The 19713-nt window shown below is 45.2% G+C and overlaps 1 protein-coding gene across 1 annotated transcript in view; it reads right to left on the bottom strand.

Moving 5' to 3' along the window:
• Positions 1–4309: 4309 nt before the first annotated feature.
• The window catches only part of siah1 (siah E3 ubiquitin protein ligase 1), a gene marked incomplete at its 3' end in the record, with an annotated part of 49897 nt that continues 34493 nt past the window's right edge, over positions 4310–19713 (bottom strand). Inside the window, exons 3-5 of the mRNA XM_083654854.1 lie at positions 9819–10000; positions 8909–9205; positions 4310–4681 (exon numbers count right to left, since the gene is read on the bottom strand). Of these exons, the coding sequence (XP_083510980.1) occupies positions 4310–4681; positions 8909–9205; positions 9819–10000 (851 nt within the window). The remainder of the gene's footprint in view (positions 4682–8908; positions 9206–9818; positions 10001–19713) is intronic.

Here is a 19713-nt window from a genome sequence, read left to right as displayed (position 1 = left end):
AGACGAGCACGTTTCCTCCGATAAACGTGCAACTTGCCAGCCGCTTTCACCACCTGACAGCGAGGAGTTTCACCGGCAGGACGTGGTGCATGGGGGAGGGGGGGATCACGCCACCCCCCCCCCAGTTCTCCTCCCCCTCCCACCGAACAGAGGCACAAGCGCAGTGACCAGGACACACAGCCACCAGTATGTGCTTCATGATGAACGGTCTTGAAATGGGAATTAGCAGTGTCAACGTTATTTACCCAAAGATTTGCTGAGCCTCCGTGTGCTTTTGCCCTGATTCAGTGATACAGATGCAGGCGTCATCATCCACACCTGGGAGCTGCCCAGCACAACATAGCGTGTAACTGCTGCTCACTGAGAGCAGAGCCAGTAGCCAGTAGAGGAGAGAGCATCACATCTCACCTAGCTGGGATTTGGACCACAGGTTCTCTCAATGTAAGCTTGATCAAGGAACTACTGGCTTATCCATCTAATCAGCATCGGGCCTCCTGAGAAATAATGATTGAATGGATATAGCACTTGACCTCTGACCTCCCTGTCGAGGGTTAGAGGATTAGAGGGGGGGGGGAGGGTCAATAAAGCATTAATTCTTATTACCATGGCGACAAGACAAAGGACCCTAATGAGTCAATTTCCTGTATTGGCATGAGCTGCATTATAGGATACATTCAATCAATTATCAACTGTGATCTCAATCAAAAGTAGGGATGGGTATAGTTTCATATTTTTCGATACGGTGCTAAAATGATACTTCTAAAACGGTGCCTGAAACGGTACTTAAAAAAAGTTAAAGCATATTTAAACCTATTTTTTATTTAAAGAGGCTGTAAAGAGGATTTCAAACAATAATGTTATGTGTTTAAGCTCTAGAATGTTAGTGAAGGTGCGTGCAGCGCCCGTTTCTGAGCACCAGAGGGCGGATATTTCACTCAGCAGCTCGGGCATCATGGCACCTAAATGAGGCACCTAAATCTGCGTTGCAATTCGGTACCGGTAGTATTGGTTGTAAAAGTACCGGTACCATATTGGTACCTTGTTTCGGTACCGAACCCTAATCAAAAGTGAAAGACATTTACACATTAAAATGGGAAGAAGTGAGGCATCAGAGCACCGTGTTCCCTTCAACAGCTGAACATTTTGGCGGGCGGCCATTAAAAGTATACAACCAACAACACTCTGATCTCGCATCGGCATCAGATCCAGAAATCCAGCAGTGGCCAGGCTCCAACGCCTGGGAATGAAAGCAACGGAGAAATGGCACCGGGTATGAAAAAGATAGATTTATTTAATGACAAATTAAAACAGAAAAACAAAAATAAAAGTCAAGGAGTTGAAGGAGAGCAGCAACATGACTGAGACTCCACATGAAGAGCAGGGAGAGATGCTTGGCTTGACCTCCCTCCCTCCTCGTTCATAAGACAAACAAAAACAATCCTAAAATAAAAACAAGACACGCCCCACAAACAGTAGGACACGCCCCACAAACAGTAGGACACGCCCCACAAACAGTAGGACACGCCCCACAAACAGTAGGACACGCCCCACAAACAGTAGGACATGCCCCACAAACAGTAGGACATGCCCCACAAACGGTAGGACATGCCCCACAAACAGTAGGACACGCCCCACAAACAGTAGGACACGCCCCACAAACAGTAGGACACGCCCCACAAACAGGAGGACACGCCCCACAAACAGGAGGACCGAAAGACAACAAGAGAAAACAAACAATCCAACTCAGAAAACCACCTTCGGAAGAACGACACAACTTTGTTTTTAACTACAAACACTGAAGTTTAGCCACGAGTTTTACAACTGCCTTTTTCATTTGTTTTTAAAAGTCATTACAAAAAATGATAATTATGATAATTTCCATTTAATAATAATAATAATAATAATAATAATAGCAACGTTGTAACGGTAGAAACTGTCCCTCGTTCCTGGTTTGGTGCTCAGTCAATCGATCAGTGGTTGAGGCCGAGGGTAGAGACAGATGGAGGGAGGGGGGGGGGAAACTGAAAGGAGAGCGAGAGTCGCGGGCGTCTCTAAAGCGATGTCTCTCGCCCTCACACACACATACACACAAAAACACCAGGAGCTCTTCTCTCTTCTCGTTCAAAAAGAAAGGAGGACAACTAAAATGATTAAAAAAAAAAAAAAAAAAAAAATGGTTTAAACAATAAATCACAAAATAAAAAAAAAGTTTTAACTTTGACTCAACTGAAATGCACTGTTTTTTTTCCTTCCTTTCTAAAAACAAAAACGAAATAAAAAAAATTGCCATCGTTTATATACCCCATCCCTACTTCGGTCTATGCCCCCCCCCACCCCCACAATGCATATAAGGAACAGCTGTGTGTGTGTGTGTGTGTGTGTCTGAACTCCACAAATAAAATACAAAATCATTTCAGGGCTGCTGTAGCTGGGCCCCATCTTAAATCCATACAGTACGAGAGCAGAGTCTGTTCTAACATCCAATCAGAGCAGAGTCTGTTCTAACATCCAATCAGAGCAGAGTCTGTTCCAACATCCAATCAGAGCAGAGTCTGTTCTAACATCAATTGACGACAGTCAACTATTTAAGAAGAGCATCCAACACGCAATCCACAGCCTTGGCCTAGACTGGACTGGAGAGGGTCGAGGAAGGAAACCACATTAGGCCGAATTGATATTTTGGGTTCTAGCCCAAAGCCACAGTTGTAGACTGACACCTGCAAATCCAAGTTCCATGACTGCAGATCCTAGGTTCTGGTGCCGCTCATATTTGGGACACCTATTGTTATAATGGGTGCTGCAGCCCATCCCATACCTATGGGTCACGTTTAAGGCCCGGTCACAGCTTAGCCATGGCTACGGGTTCCAGGCCCAGCCATCGCTAGCTATGCCGGCCGCGGATAACGGCTGAACACCCACAGTCGTGGATTTGAGACCCAGCAATAAATAACTGGATATAGATAGATATGTGGTTCTGGGTTCCAGTCCTAGCTAATGGTATAGCATTCAAATTTGACGAGGATGTTTTTTTTTAATTGAAATTGACAGCCATGGTCCTGGTTCAATACATCATGGATTCCCGCACGCAAAAGTTAATTGATATCGCCGTCGTCTCTCTGTGGTCCTAGATTGCAGCCACGCCCATGGCTCTAGCCACGCCCATGGCTATAAGCCACGCCCATGGCTCTAGCCCTATAAGTGTCGGTAGCGCGTGAATCGTTGAAGTCAGGAGGTCTGATAGGTAATGAGGTCTATTACAGGAAAAAAGGGGAAGGGGGCGCGGGCAGGTAGAGTTGGGGGATGCTAGATAGCTGGCTAGCTACCTAGTATCTAACCAGGAGTCTGTGTTGTGAATCTAACATGAGCCTTCATCACGATGCGGCCGTCAGCGCGGAGGAGCAGCCTCCTGCGTCGCTCAGTGGAGGCCGGAGCATTTTGTAGTGTCTGAAATGTCTGAGGAAGAGAGAGAGAGAAAAACACTGCTAGACAAACAGGGGGGAGGCAGAGTGAGTGGGGAAGGAGGGGCAGAGTGAGTGGGGGGGGGGGGGGGGAGTGAGTGAGTGGGGGGAGGGGCAGAGTGAGTGGGGAGGGAGGGGCAGAGTGAGTGGGGAGGGAGGGGCAGAGTGAGAGTGGGGGAGGGAGTGAGTGAGTGGGGGGAGGGGCAGGGTGAGTGGGGAGGGAGGGGCAGAGTGAGTGGGGAGGGAGGGGCAGAGGGAGTGGGGAGGGAGGGGCAGAGTGAGAGTGGGGGAGGGAGTGAGTGAGTGGGGGGAGGGGCAGGGTGAGTGGGGGGGGGGAGTGAGTGAGTGGGGGGGGTGAGTGAGTGGGGGGAGGGGCAGAGTGAGTGGGGGGGGTGAGAGAGAACCACCTCGAAGAGAGGCGGCGACCGAGAGAGGCAAGAGTTTGACAAGCGAGTTAGACCAAACAGCTTTTTTAGTTTGTGTTTGTGACCAAGAGACTGCATGTGCGTGCACGAGTCCCACATACAGTATATATGTGTGTATAAGTCTATAGCCATCACTACACAATTACGTCCACGTGTGTCCACCCAACCCAACCATTCATCCATTCATCCATCCATCCATCCATCCAATCCATTCATTCATCCCTTCCCCTGGGCCCGCCCCCCCCCCCATGGCTGTCCAATCAGACAGTCCGTTTTGACCTCAAGTCAAGTCCGTCTCAGGGGGTGTGGGGGTGTGGAAGAGAGAGAGGGGGGGGGCGGTGTGGGGGATTTGACCCCTGCAGAAACACCCCTCCCCCCTGAACAACCGTGCGACTTTTGGACCCCCCCCGTTTCTTCACGAGGATCTTAGCACATGGAGATGGTGACGTTGATGCCCAGGTTTCCGTTCTCGGCGAACAGCTGCGCGATGGACGTGTCGAACACCAGGCAGTCGCTGTTCATGATGGCGGTGGCGATGCCCTCGTGGATGGAGCGCGGCGTGGCCTCCCAGGTCAGCCGGCGCCGGTGGCCGTTGAGCTCCAGGCGGTAGGCGAAATTCTCCGCCTGCTTGCGCGTCCCGATCAGCTGCACGATGGCGAAGAACTGCTGGTGGCCGTCGTACTTCTCCTGCTTCTCCAGCACCAGCATGAAGTGGAAGCCAAAGCACGACTGCATCATCACCCAGTCCACCGCGCCCGGCAGGTTGATGTCCGTAGCCAAGAAAACAATGTCCTCCCCCTGGTGGACAGAGACACAGATGCAGGTTAGACACGTTTATTCGTATAGCTTTTATTTAAATGTGTCATCTTCAATCATGTTTGAAGTATGTATGTATATTAAGATGTATATTAAAACACTCTACTTTGAATAATAATTTGTGTAAATAAATTGTTTTTCCCCACAAAAAAAGTGAAATTATCTTGTTAAAAATCCTTAAAATGACTCCTGCCTCATTAAAAAATTCGAAAGCAACCAATCAGGGTTATCTAGAACATAACTAGCCAATCACAGCAGCATACAAAGAGGGGCTTGAACCTCTGAATACTGGACAGGGATTGGCTCCAGTATTTGTGATGTCACGAATCATGCTCGTTGAAAACGGCCTTTTCAGTGAGCTCAGAGAAACGTTCCACTTTGAGCAGAGAAATGTGAAAACAGCTTCTAGTGTCAAACTCTGCTCAGTGAAGCTCAAACACCCAACTGAAGGAACACGAAGAAAAAACATATTTGGACTTTAATCTTTAATGTAGCTGAGATATTTGAGTAGTCGTATGGTTAGAAGAAAAACAAAAAAACTCGCATCACCAGGATACATCCTAGCGTGGCAGCACTAGTGGCCAGGGTGTGTCTGTGTTGGGAGATGGGGAGGGACTGGGTGGTGCCTTCAATTTCAGTAATTTTCAGTTTCTAGCAGACACACAGATGCAATGACGGTGAAAGAAAGTGTAGAGAAAGTCTGTAGAGACCAAGCTAATATTTTGTTAGCAGGACTACTCTGTGCTCTGCATGAGTGTCTTACAAGCATCTTACATGCATGATTCAGATTCAGATTGAGACAACTTGATTTATCCCAGAAGGGCGATTCAGTTTCACAGCCTACCCAACACCTTCAAAAGCTCACAGACATGACAGGATGTAACATAACATAACATAAACAAACAAATCATGTCAGAGATAACAGATCAGACTCATATAAACATGAACAAGAAATCAAAAGTATACATACAGTATATTTCTATATGTAAAGACATGAGAACATGTATAAGAAATAAAAGATATATATCTATGAACGAGCCTAACCTGTTCGTCACAGACAGGATACGTACAGCCTGTTGTGCGCTCATACTGTATGAGTGAAGGCATTCATTTAAAATGACTACTGTCTGTGTTTAACAGCCTGACAGCTGAAGGGAAGAAATACTTGGAGTACCGGTTAGTTCTCCTAGGGGGCGCATGGTAGCGCCGGCCTGAGGGCATCAGAGCAAATTAGAGCTAGCTAGATTGTCTGATCTTCTTTGCCTTCTGTACCACACGTTTCTCCCAGATGGAGCACAGGTTATTCTGCTGGACTCCAATAATCCTGGAGCAGACGTTGACTATAGCGTTTAGGCTATTCCTGTCCTTCACAGACAACACGTTGAACCAGCAAATAAATGAAAAAGTTAAAAGACTTTCAATAAAAGATTGGTAAAAATGACAAAGAATGATGTCACAGACATTAAAGGAACTGAGCTTTCGAATTAAGTGGATTCTTTGCTGACCACGCTTGACAATAGACTCTGTGTTCGCCTCGAACTTGAGTTGAGAGTCGAACACTGTTCCTAGATATTTGTATGTCTCTACGATTTCAACATCCACACCATGTATGATGCTAGCTTTTGGTTTGTCACAGTTTTTCCTAAAGTCAAAAATTAACTCCTTGGTCTTGGCCACATTAAGATCAAGGAAGTGGTCATCGCACCATTTGACAAAGGCAGGAAGGGCATCTCCATGATCAGACTCTGAGCCCTGAAGAAGAGACAGTAGGGCAGTGTCATCAGAGCACTTCACAAGGAGACTGCCCTCCTGGAAGGACCTGCAGAGGTCTGTTAACAAAATAAAAAGCAGGGCAGAAAGAACACAACCCTGGGGCGAGCCAGTACTTGAAAACAATAAATGTGTCCCTTCACTAAAAGCTGCTGGATTCTGTTCGTTAAAAAGTCCAAAAGTAACAATAAAAGCTGATCGGGCAAATTAAAACGAGAGGCAAGACGCTCAATCAAGATGTGAGCCTGCATCTTGTTGAAGGCTGAGGAGAAGTCAGCAAATAAGATTCTCACGTGGGATCTGGGTTTCTCCAGGTGCCTGTACACTCTGTCTAGGATGAAGAGTTTGGCATTCTCTACACCTTTACCTGCTTGATAAGCGAATTGATTTTGCGAATTTGATTTGCATGAATATGCAAATCAAAAGCCAACACGCAGAAAGAACCCTAAAGGTGGAGGGGAAAGCAAACGATGAGTTTTGTGTTGGCTGAAATGATCAAAATATATTGTCACAGATTTGCCCCTTATTAATCACATGTATGTAGTACGGTATGTAACGTCATTTTCATTATCGAATTAGGGCCTGTGTCCACCTAGCGTCTTTTTCCGACTGTTAAACGCTGGGAGTGCGCTGGGGAACGCTGATCCCAGCGCACAATATACAAGGAAGCAGTCTGAAACTAACGTTAGTTCAGTGCGGTAGTAGCTTGATAGCTGACAGCTAGCAAGCTAACAACACAGGTAGGCTACGTTATTAAAAGCAGTAAGCACAACACTCATCAGAAATATTAACACATTGAGTGCCAGCCGTTTTTTCAATCCTGTAGGTAAGTTGTGCCAGGTTTTTTTTTGAGGATTCTGGCTCATTTTACAACAGCCGAGGATTCTTTTCTGTTAAGACTTCGTGAACACCAATCATCTAAAAATAACTAATAGAATGTGTGCTTTCTCTGTCTAAAAGAGTTAGTTTGCAGAGTTAGTAGTTATGTAGATATTAGCCGTTGAGTACAGCATGGTTTTAGCGTATGAGACAGGAAGCTGAGATAATCGCAGTTTTGTGAAATTCAATCAAACAGCAGAACAGTCACCTGCCTGTGATTACAGCCCCCACAGCGTGTCTGTCTCCCACTCTGTGTGCTCTCTCTCTCTCTCTCTCTCTCTCCTCTCTCTCTCTCTCTCTCTCTCTCTCGGGACTAGAGAGAGAGAGAGAGAGAGAGAGAGAGTGTGTGTGTCTCCAAACTCCTCCCTCCGTCTGTGCTGCTGAGGGAGGATTCTCCGCGGCCGTCTGGACTGTAAAACTGTTTCTTGAGGTGTCGGCTGAGAGCTTTGAATAAGCTTTTGCGATTCTGGTCTTATTTATGCGCAAAGGTACTCGAGTGTGTGTGTGCGCGCGCGCGCGTGCGTGTGTGTGTGTGTGTGTGAAATCGAAAGAGTTTTCGCCCAGCTACTTCCTTGAAAATTACACTGGCTTTCTCCAGCGCGCTGGCTGGCTGTGGCTCTGGCTGTGGCTGGCTGTGGCTTTCTCTCTGTTTTGGGAGAGAACTGTCGCCACTTAGTGGTCGGTAAAATAGATTATACACATTCTCTTCCTCCCAATATTGATATAGAAGACGTAAAAGGGGTTGATTGATGTCCCACCGTCAAAAAAAAAAAATGTTTATGTAAGACGAGATAGCTCGTCTATGGCACTCAACGTGTTAAGTGTCTAGCCAATCTGCTCCCACAATTGAGCCGTCCTGTCTCTGTTGCGATAGTTTCTCCATATGATTAGTTGCCAGAAAAGGAGCACCCGACACCAGCGTCTTTCTGAAAACTTCAACTAATTTCAGCTGGAAGCGCTGGGAGCCGGTGCACAAAGACGCCGGAGCGCTGTGAAAATAGACGCTGGGCGCTGTGCACTTTCTCTAGACGTCCGTGTGCGCTCGCATACGCTCTCCCCCCATTGGAAACAACTGAAAATAGACGCCGGCGCTGATGAAAAGACGCTATGTGGACACAGGCCCTTAATCTGTCGATTATTTTCTCGATTAATAGTTTATAAAATGTCACAAAAAGCCCAAGATGACCTCCTCAAATGTCTTCTTTTGCCCTGAGCAACAGTCCACAACCCAAAGATAATCCGTTTACTGTCATATGACTAAAGAAACCAGACAATATTCACATTTAAGAAGCTGGGAGGAGAGAACTTGAGTATTTTCTTTTTAAAAATTAGTATAGACGGTTTCAATTCAACAACATTCTAAATTGAACCCCAGCTCACTTCCTGTTGCAGTGTTTGCTAGTACAGTAGGACATAGTCTCGCTGGCTAGCCTCCCCCCTCCCTTCCATGAGAGGAGTCTGGCTGCACGGAAACAGGCTGCTGGCATAAGCCCTCCCCTGCTCTACAGCTGCCGGATGTCCGCTCCCCGCTTAACCTAACTAACACTGGGGCTGACTCACCTGCAGTGTGGTGATGGACTTGTGCTGGTGCATGAGGTGGGGCATGACGGCGTCCAGGGAGCCCTGCCACTTGCAGGAGGCTCCGGGACAGGGGCAGGAGTAGGGCCTGAACTCGCACAGCTCCTCGTGCTCCGCCTTGTCGGTGTGGGGCAGCGTCACCTCGCAGCCCGACGAGGCGTACTTGCAGGGGAACAGGACGGAGTTGGCCACCTTCTCCATGGCCAGGTTCCTGATGGAGCCCAGGGGTCCCCGGCATGTCGGGCAGCAGGTCAGCTTGGGCCGACAGTTGGAACATACCTGGTGGGAAGTGGGGCAACGGAGAATACCAGTCAGTGTTTTCCCCCCCAAACACTTTTGGATTCCCAGTTACAACTACACATCTTGATTTTAGCCACACCCCAAAGGCCTGATATCTGATCTATTTGAGTTCAGGACAGCCCTGACTGCATACTAACTCAAAATCAAGCATTGTTACCGTATCATTTTAGAACATTTCAAAGTTAAAGTCTCACATGTTGTACCTTCAAATGGCTTCCTTTCTAAAACGTAGAGTGCTGTAACAAACACATTGCTACATAGGTTCTGACAATGACCGATATATTTGAGATGAGGACAACTCTGACGACACACCAACTCATATCTAAGCATTTACATTTATCAATGTAGAGAATTTCAAAGTGCAAGTCTCACATTTGTCTGAAACTTGAGGTGCTGTAAAAACACATTGCTCCATAACTTCTGATGATGATGACTGATATGTGTGTGTTCAGGATAATAACCCTGACACGCACCCAAAAGTCAAACGTACGCACGGCAGTAAGCATGATGGGTCTTGCTCATGCTTACCGACGTGCCTACTAGTCACCTCCCCCCAAAAGGCCCGTTCTGAGGCAGGCTAGAGCCGACGTACCAGGTGCCCCGACTGGCACTGCAGGATAGGGGGCAGCACATAGTCAAAGCAGACCGGGCACTCGAACAGACTGGCCAGGTCACTGTTGGAGGCGGTGGTGCCCGACAGGGTGGGCACGCGCTGGGAGGGGGGACACTTGGAGGTTCCTGTGGGCAGCGCGGTGGCGGTCTGGCGACTCATTTCTGTTGGGAGGGAGAGAGTTGGAGAGGTGTTAAAACGTATGGCTATAGTCTTACATCTATTAAATGTTTTGCATCAGAGAGAGAGGTGTGACACATGTCTAGAAACAGTCCGCGATGACGTCAACTCTCTGAACATCTAACAGTTGAGCCAGAGCAACAGTGAGCCACAGAGCTACACTGGAGCCATTTAAGCAGCCATCAAGCGAGAACGCTCAGCATCCAGATTCGGCTAGATCCAATTTCCCATGGCTGACAAACAATGGCCTTCATTCCATTCTGTGAATGGGAAAAATTAAACATGGCGGCCACACCTCATTGTTTCCAGTTGCGTAATGTGAAATGATGGTGATTTGGTTCAAAATGAATGATCCTTTATTCTGCCCACTCAAGCCACTCGTTGCCAGTGTTGGGCAAGTTACTTTCAAAATGTAATATACTACATATTACTAGTTGCTTTCATTTGAAAGTAATAAGTTACTTTACAATATTATTTTCTGTGTAGAGTAACTTATTACTTTTGCATTACTTTTCCAAAACAGCAGCAGCAGAATGACATCACCGGCCCGGAACTATCCCGAAAAATAATTTCATCCGCCTTGAAGTCAGTGTAAACAATCCAAAATTCTAAATGTTATCCTTTTCCTTTGTTATTGTCATCTGTAGTGGTTATTTGCATAAAAACACACAGTTTGATTAGGAAATGATTGCATCTTTTTTTAATATGTGCTTTGATTTAATAAAATGTAACTCAGTTTGTAACTTGAGTTACTTGACAAAGTAACTGGTATAATATTACTGAAATCCTATAAGCAATAAGTTATATTACTGTCTGAGTTACTGCTAAAAGTAATATATTACATGTAATATGTTACTTTTGTAATGAGTTACCCCCAACACTGCTCATTGCCAAGCACAACGCACCTGGTATTTTCAGTGTTATGGTTAATGAAGTCGTGGACTCGTTAATAACCCGTGGACCAGACTATGAGGATTGACATAGAATGCATTCAAAACAACATGACTTTATGCACAATGAATGGGGAATAGCAGATGAAATGAGGGCAAAGGGATGATCAGAAGAACATTGTGGACTTGGTCTTGGACAGCGTCACAGCGAGACACATGCTCCCCTCCCCTCTGGTGTAGGGATGTGTCAGCTAGGGGAATGCAGGCCTCGACAACACAGCTGATCAAGACTGACTGCGACAGACCAGCCGAGGGACCAGAGACATGGAGAAAGGCTGTTTTGACTGAGGAGAGAGAAGCCTGTCTCAGAGTGCACCTAGACTTTGTCATGTAGCATAGTAGCCCAGCAGTGAGGTGGACAGCTAGGCAGCTGCAGCACAGGAGGAAAGCGTGGTACAGTTAGTTCCACACAGACACTATGAGCTGATCTGTTCTCTCCTCTGCCACTAGTCTATCAGCAGCACACATGATATTAGCTCTGGCACTGAAACACACGTGGAGCTGGGAGGAGAGCTGCACTCCTCAGTACTCTACAGATTGTTTGCCATATATTTATCTAGCCATCGACAGAACAATGTAATTAGTTGTATGCTGTTATTCTGTCTTTCAAAATGTCAGCGACCAGCTGCAGGACGTGACGTGTGCTTAGTTTGCATGGAGATTGTGACGCGCTTGAAAGCCAGTGAACTGGACAAACACAGCGATGTTGTGTATGAAATCAGTTCATTAAACAATACAAAAGGGATTTCCCGGCTCACAGAGGAAATGGTTGTGTTTATCCACTGGTGTGAATCTCTGGAGCCTATTTCCACACAGCCCAGCAGGCTATGGGCTCACCCCCTGACAACTGTTACTTGTGTTGTTGTTTTATTAAGGCCGTGGCTGCTAATTCATTGTTATAGGTAGGGATGCACGATATATCGGCAATCATATCGGTATCGGCCAGTATCGGCCGATTTTTTAACATATCGGTCATATCGGTATCGGTCAGATGTTGCAATGTTAATATCGGTTATCATTATCAGCCAAATTCTTCACATTGATATGAAATAATGCAGTAAATTTATGATTTATGGGCTTTTCCAAAGGCTTTGCAAATAAAGAAATGCATAACTTTTTCAAATTCAGTGTTAACATGTGTTTTTCAGTATGTACAAAATGTGATGATCATAAAAATGTGGTTTTATACAGATCATATCGACATCGGTAAATATCGGTTATCGGCCATAACAGCAATGTTAATATCGGTTATCGGCATCGGCCAAAATTTTCATATCGGTGCATCCCTAGTTATAGGGTTAACACAGAAACCCATTCTGTCAACACTTCTGATTATTCCTGCTTGACTGAGAATTAATTGTGTCAAAATACTGTTCCCGCTGTCCTATAAAAGGTGTGGGACATAAGTAGGGACGGGTACCGACTGAGACCCGGTACCAAACGGGCCCCGGGGGCCGGATTTCGAGATACCGGAGGATCAATAAGCTTTCACGTTAACGGTTCTCTTATCGGTACTGGAGAAATTAAGAAAATTGATTTCCTACTTATTTGCTACGTAAACGTTGTTTTGCACATTTATCGCACCAACTCCGTAAGACATGCATATTGCCTATGATGTGTTTTTTGCGATTTCCGAACGAGAAAAGAGATGCTCTTTTCTTTTCCGTGTTGCTTTCTCTCTCTCTCAGAGGAGAGACAGGCAGCAGCTCAGCTGCCAGCGAGGAGCCGAGAGGGGCGGGGCGGGCAGCACACACACATGCACACACTACACACATGCACACACTACACACACTGATTAGGGAAGGCAGAGCCCAGGAGACGCCGCAACACGTTAAGAAAGAACGGAGCGATCAAAAGTCTGGTTGTACTTCACTCCAGTTGATGCTGACAATTCACGTTGTCATAAGTGCGATAAATCGTTCACTAGCAACGGTGGAAACACAAGCAATTTGTCTAAACACTTAGCCAAAGACAAGACGAAGTGCATCAAATAGGTACAAACGGAGAAATGCACAGTTTTCGACAAGCTAGCTCACATGACTTCATCATCTGTCAATAATGACAGGCATTGTGGTTACCCGTGATACACGGACCCACCTCGTCATCAGGTAGGACTAAGTGAACATGGATGATTAAGACGAGAGTAGTAAACATTATCCAGCTCTGGGTGTGTTAATCATCAAAAACAAGACTGAAATAAATCAACAGAGCATCATCATCTCTCAGTTGTCCTAAAGAAATGTTATTTCCAGAGCAGGGGAGGATTTAGAGATTTGGGGGAAAGTGCAGCAGACAGATACTGTTGTGCTTTATTTATGCTTTCCCTAGCTGAATGTTGGTATTGGCAGTGGTAGGAGGTTTAAATTATTATATAATGGTTCAGATCTTATCTGCAAGACAGGAACTACTTTGTCTCCATTGGCAACTACACATCTGACCAAACCAAAATGACATGTGGGGTACCCCAAGGATCAATTTTAGGTCCTGTCCTGTTTAACCTTTATATGCTCTCTCTGGGCCTAATTATGCAAAAAAACAAAATAGCTTATCATAGCTATGCAGATGACACCCAACTCTCCATAGCCCTCTCATCGGATGACTATGCCCCCATAGAGTCACTGTGTCAGTGCCTTGCGCAAATTAATGATTGGATGTGCCAGAATTTTCTCCAACTTAATAAAGACAAAACAGAGATAATTGTCTTCGGCAAAAAAGAAGATAGGCTCAAAGTTACTGCTCACCTCGAATCCCTATCTCTGAAGCCAAAGGACCAGGTAAAAAATCTTGGCATTATTATTGACTCTGATCTAAATTTCAACTCCCACATCAAGCTTATAAGAAAATCTGCCTTCTATCATCTAAAAAATATAGCAAGGATTAGAGGCTATATGTCCAAACAAGATCTTGAAAAACTAATTCATGCTTTCATTTCTAGCAGGCTAGACTACTGCAACAGTCTTTTCAATGGTCTTCCCAAAAAAGCTGTTAAACAACTTCAGCTCATTCAGAATGCGGCTGCTAGAGTTCTAACAAGAACCAAGAAAGCTGAACACATTACACCAGTTCTCAAATCCCTGCATTGGCTGCCAGTAAATCTTAGAATAGACTTTAAAATTCTGCTAATAGTTTACAAATCTCTCAACGGGTCAGGCCCACACTACATCTCTGAAATGCTTCTACACTATGAACCATCCAGATCCCTGAGATCTTCAGGCACTGGTCTACTAATTGTCCCAAGGACCAAATCTAAACATGGTGAAGCCGCGTTCTCCCACTATGCCTCTCATAACTGGAACAAACTCCCTGAACACATTAGATCTGCCCCTACTCTGCCTATTTTTAAATCCAAGCTAAAGACCTTTATGTTTACTCTTGCTTTTAACTGCTACTAAACTACTGCCTCTCTCGGCCTGTAATTTTAAAAAGATTTTTCCTGTACATTTCCAACAAATGGACTGTACATGTAATAATAATACTGAAGAGTGCCTTGTAACTTATTTAAAACAGAAATAATGTTTCATGTTTGTAAATTTGAGTCTGTGTTTTTTATGTGTTTTTTATATGTGCATTGCTTTGCTGCTTGTTTTTTCGATTTTTTTTTTTTTGTAAAGCACCTTGAATTGCCTTTGTGTATGAAAGGTGCTATATAAATAAAATTTGACTTGACTTGACTTGATATAATGCTGGATATTTAAATTAATAATAAAAACACACCCATTAAGATTTTGCAACTTTTCTTTCTTTCTCCCCTTAAAAATAATGAAAAGAACAGACAACAACCAGCCCAATTTTTTCTCTTAGAAATAACAAAAAGTATCGATAAGAGTACCGTTAAAGTACCGGATCGTTAATTCCTTAACGATACCCATCCCTAGACATAAGTTCAAGTCAGGTTTGAAATAGTGTGCCTGAGATAAGCTCCCGCTCAGAGACCTCTGCATCCCTGGCTTACTCAGAGGATCTCTCTCTCTCTCTCTCTCTCTCTCTCTCTCTCTCTCTCTCTCTCTCTCTCTCTCTCTCTCTCTCTCTCTCTCTCTCTCTCTCTCTCTCTCTCTCTCTCTCTCTCAGACAGGAGCACGTTGGAAGCAGCACTACAGGAGGAGGAATGAGCTGAGGACGCATCATGTCCTCTCTGTCTTACCTAGTTTCTCTCTCTCTCTGTCTCACACACACGTTCACGCCCAGAGCCTGCCATGCACACACGCCTCTATTTCTGTCCCAGCAAGAAGTTAGAACTAAAGAGATTTTCATGGCCACACACACACACACACACACACACACAATATATATACTGTATATGAGAACAATCAGACAGTAAAGTGAACTCAGATGTGGTGTGTGTGTGTGTGTGAGAGAGAGAGTTTGTGTGTGTGTGTGGGGGGGGGGCACTGCTGTTTCCTATCATGCTGTGCAGTTGCCTGGGTAACAGGGTTGTGGCTAGGAGGAACGGGACGGCCTGTGGAGCAGAAGAGAGAGTAGAGACATGAAGAGAGGAGGCAAGAAGACAGGGCTGAGAAGAACAGGTATGAGTATGGAGAGGGGAGTGATGAGGAGAGGAGAATGAATTAATTTATTCTACAAATTAAAAAAGCTAAACAATACACCAACAGGTGTATCACAATAAAATCGTTGAAACTAATTTCTATTGTGGTCCTGAGGTCTTGCAACAGAAAAAGGAATGAAGATGGAGAAGTGTACAGTAACAAGGGGAGGGAGGGAAGTAGGAGAGAGATGAGGGAGCATGCAGAGAGGAAAGATCAGACGTTAGGAGAGGAGGAGGAAAGATCAGACGTTAGGAGAGGAGGAGTGATGAGGAGGATGGAAAAGTGGACAAGGGAAAGGAGGGAAGGAGGAGCAAGATGAGGGAGCACTGGAGTACCAGTGTCTTGAATTTGATGCGTGCCGAGATGGGAAGCCAGTGAAGGTCCCCTCAGTGAAGAGGGGAGTGACATGAGAGAATTTGGGTTGGTTGAATACCAGACGGTATTTGCTTCCCCTTGCTTTTAGTGAGGAAAGGGTGCTGGAGCTGAGGCACAGAAGCTCAGTGGACACGCAGCCTAAAGGTCTTTGCACACACAGTTCGCTTGTTCTTCGTATGCGTTTTCTTAATCTGTCATCTGAAAACACAGACGGGTCTCAGCTCGCAAAAAAATCTATTGACTGATGCGAAAAACGCAGAAAATCGAACCTCGTCCGAAAACTTAAATGACGGACGTAATTGTCGGACTTGGTGCGTCAATGATGATTGACACAAATGAGGTCGTATTCTTTTTTTTTTTCGTGTGTCAATTTCGGACGAAAAAACGGACTCTGTGTGCAAAGACTTTTAGTGTCTGTCTGTTTGTCCACACCTGCTCTGCTGCCTGGCATGGCTCATCCTTATTATAGCCGTACGCACAGACAGACAGACACACAGCACAGCACAGCACAGCACAGCACAGCGAGACCCAGAACAGAGCCGAGAGGAGAGACAGGACTCCAGAGAGGAGGGAGAGGAGAAAAGGGGAGGTTGGAGAAGAGAGGGGAGGAGTTGTGGGAGGTGAAGACAAGCTATAGGAGAAGAGGAAGAGGTGGTGAAAGAGCAGAACTATTAAATTCACAGCAGCCACTAACCAAATGCTGCCAAACCATTGGCTGTGTGGCTGCACAACCTGTCCAACTGACCGGCCACTTTGGCAGCTAGTCAACCATCGTTTTTTTGAGGTCACATCCTTTGCTGGTTGAGATGTTTTGGCCAGTCGCAGAGTGATTTAAAGACAGAGTGGTGCAAACAGAAGTCCAAAATGCTTGATAGTCACCTGACGTGACTCACGTAGCTATAGTGTGTGCGGGGGAATAGTTCCAGGAAGTAGGCATAAAATAATGCTGATACAGTAATATACAATTTGATTTGTTAAAACTTCTTAGCCTTTCAAAGTACATCACAAACCGTCCAACAAACCGTGCAACTCAACCAGCACTGCTTCATCCAGAACCTTACTTCTGGGAACTATGGGAGGTAAACAAAACAAACTAGACCATTGGAGTAAATGGAGATGACAACTCTTATACAGTGAGGTCCTCCATATATATTTGGACATCGGACACAATCTTCATCATGTTGGCTCTGTACACCACCTTTTTAACACATTCACTGCCAGCCTTTTTTCAATACTGTAGTTAGCTTCTGCCAGAGGGTTTTTTTGAGGATTCTGGCTCATTTTACAAGAGCCGAGGATTCTTTTCTGCTTTGACTTTGTGAAGACAAAGTTCACAAAAGTACTAATAGAATGTGTGCTTTCTCTGTCTAAAAGAGTTAGTTTGTAGAGTTAGTAGTTATGTAGATATTAGCCGTTGAGTACAGCATGGTTTCAGAGATTTTCAGAGAGTTTTGAGATAAATGGATTTTTAGAACCACCTCACGTGCCTGTGATTATGGGTGCCCTTGGGCAAGTCTGTATACTGTATTGTGTGTTTGTGTGTGTGTGTGTGTGTGTGTGTGTGTGTGTGTGTGTGTGTGTGTGTGTGTGTCTCCAAACTCCTCCCTCCGTCTGTGCTGCTGCTGCTGGCTCCGCGGCCGCTCTCGGGCAAGTCTGGATTACTGTAAAACGGGCTCGTTCGTTTCTTGGGGTGTCGGCTGAGAGCTTTGATGAAGCTTTTGCGATTCTGGTCTTATTTATGCTCAAAGGTACTCGAGTGTGTGTGTGTGTGTGTGTGTGTGTGTGTGTGTGTGTGTGTGTGTGTGAAATCGAAAGCGTTTTCGCCCAGCTATTTCCTTGAGAATGGCTTTCTCCCGCGGCTGTTTTTGCTCGCTTTCTCTCTGTCTGGAGAGCACTGTCGCCACTTAGCTGGTCGGTAAAATAGATTATACACATTCTCTTCCTCCAATATTGGTATAGGAGACGTAAAAGGGGTTGATCGATGTCCCACCGTCAAAAAAAAAAAAAAATTTTTAAGCCGAGATATCTCGTCTTTGGCACTCAACGGTTGGATCCTGTAAGCCGAGATATCTCGTCATTGGCACTCAACGTGTTAAGGGACCCAAATTGAGGTCAGGTGATTGACTTGGCCATTGTAGAACTTTCAACTTCTTTGCCTTAAAAAGCTCTTTGGTTGCTTTCACAGTCTGCTTCAGGTCATTGTCCATCTGCTCTGTGAAGCACAGTGAGTTCTGAAGCATCTAGCTGAATATGAGCAGATCATATGGTCCAAAACACTTCACAATTCATCCTGCTGCTGTCGCATCATCATCAGATACAAGGGAACGCGTTCCATTGAACAGCCATACACATGCCAGTGCGAACATGAAGGAACTCAAGACAGTGAAGACACTTACAGTGGAGGCCTGCTAGAGAAGTGGTTCCTAACCAGGGGTACACATGTACCCCTAGGGGTACGTGTACCCCTAGGGGGACTTGAGCAGCTTGCAGGGGGTACTTGGAAAGATTGGGGATTACAATGTATTTCCAAAATGATAAAAACTGACATGACCTTTTCCAAAAGAAAACAGTCAGAATGATATTAAAGAGGAGTCATTCAAATGATTTTCATGTAATAATTAGATGTGTTAACAGAGGCCTACTAAAACTGCAATAGAAGTTTAATAGAACAAATGTAGGAGAGTCATGGACACACATGAGTGAGGGGGTACTATACTAATAGCATGGTCAAACAGCTTGAGGAGTACATAACAGAAAAATGGTGGTGAACCTCTGTGGCAGAGCATCAGCAGAGATGTCTGCTGATGTCTATGGGTTCCACACTCCAGGCTGTCATTGACTGCAAAGGATTTGCAACCAAGTATTAAAAGCGACAATTTGATTTATGATTCTGTTAAGTTTGTCCAATTAATTTTGTTCCCTTAAAATATAGTTTTGGTGGCCAAATGTCATGAAATTCCTACACGTTCACCTGATTTGGATGTAAATACCCTCAAAGTAAAGCTGGAAGTCTGCAGTTAAAGCACATCTTGATTGTTTCATGTCGTGTCCACGGTGGTGGTGTACAGAGCCAAAATGATGAAGAGTGTGTCCAATCGTCCAAATATATATATGGACCTAACTGTATCTCTTAGGCTGGCTTTACACGGTGAACCTTTCACGCAACTTGAGTTGGTTGCAAGTAAGGTGAAAATGATTTGCATGGTCCTCTGCAACACACTGGAAACTTGTGTGAAACTCAGCTGCAACAGTTGCAAAACTCTCTGAACAACAAAACGCTGATAAGTAGCTTCTTCCTGTTCTCCAGCACAGCTATGATGAAAGAAAGTAGCCAGCTGCAGAAGACAACCTGATACAACACATCTGAACTGATCAGGGGCCGGTTGCACCAACTGGTCTTACACTGGTCTTAAGATAAGTTGGTTGTAACTTTACGACCTAACAGCTACGCCGGTTGCACCAAGACGCTTAAGCCTTATTTTCACTAAGACCAGGCGTAACTCTTACGACTGGTGAGGAGGAGGCGTAGCGCCTGCCTGTAACAGAGATCTCCGCGGAGACCTTTTTGACTCCTTACCGTCGTAACACAGCCAGTTCTCCGTCTTTGAAGCACGATATTAAGATTATAACTAACTAGTTGTGTGGCTTAGCCTTCCCAAATGTTGCCGTTATGTTTTTTAGAATTTAATACATAGAATTGGGAACGTTACATTCAATTTCATTCAGACTGTCTGTCTGGCTCAATCGCCGCCATTTTTCCCCCGGAGCGAGGGAGGGTGGGAGGAGTGTAGTGTAGTGATGCACATACAGTAGTGGCCACTGTAAAAA

The sequence above is a fragment of the Poromitra crassiceps genome (genome assembly GCF_964638095.1).
Source record: "Poromitra crassiceps genome assembly, chromosome: 18".
Classification (NCBI taxonomy): Eukaryota; Metazoa; Chordata; class Actinopteri; order Beryciformes; family Melamphaidae; genus Poromitra; species Poromitra crassiceps.
The sequence above is the reverse complement of the archived record's forward strand: the minus strand, read 5'-3'. Positions and strand labels throughout refer to the sequence as shown.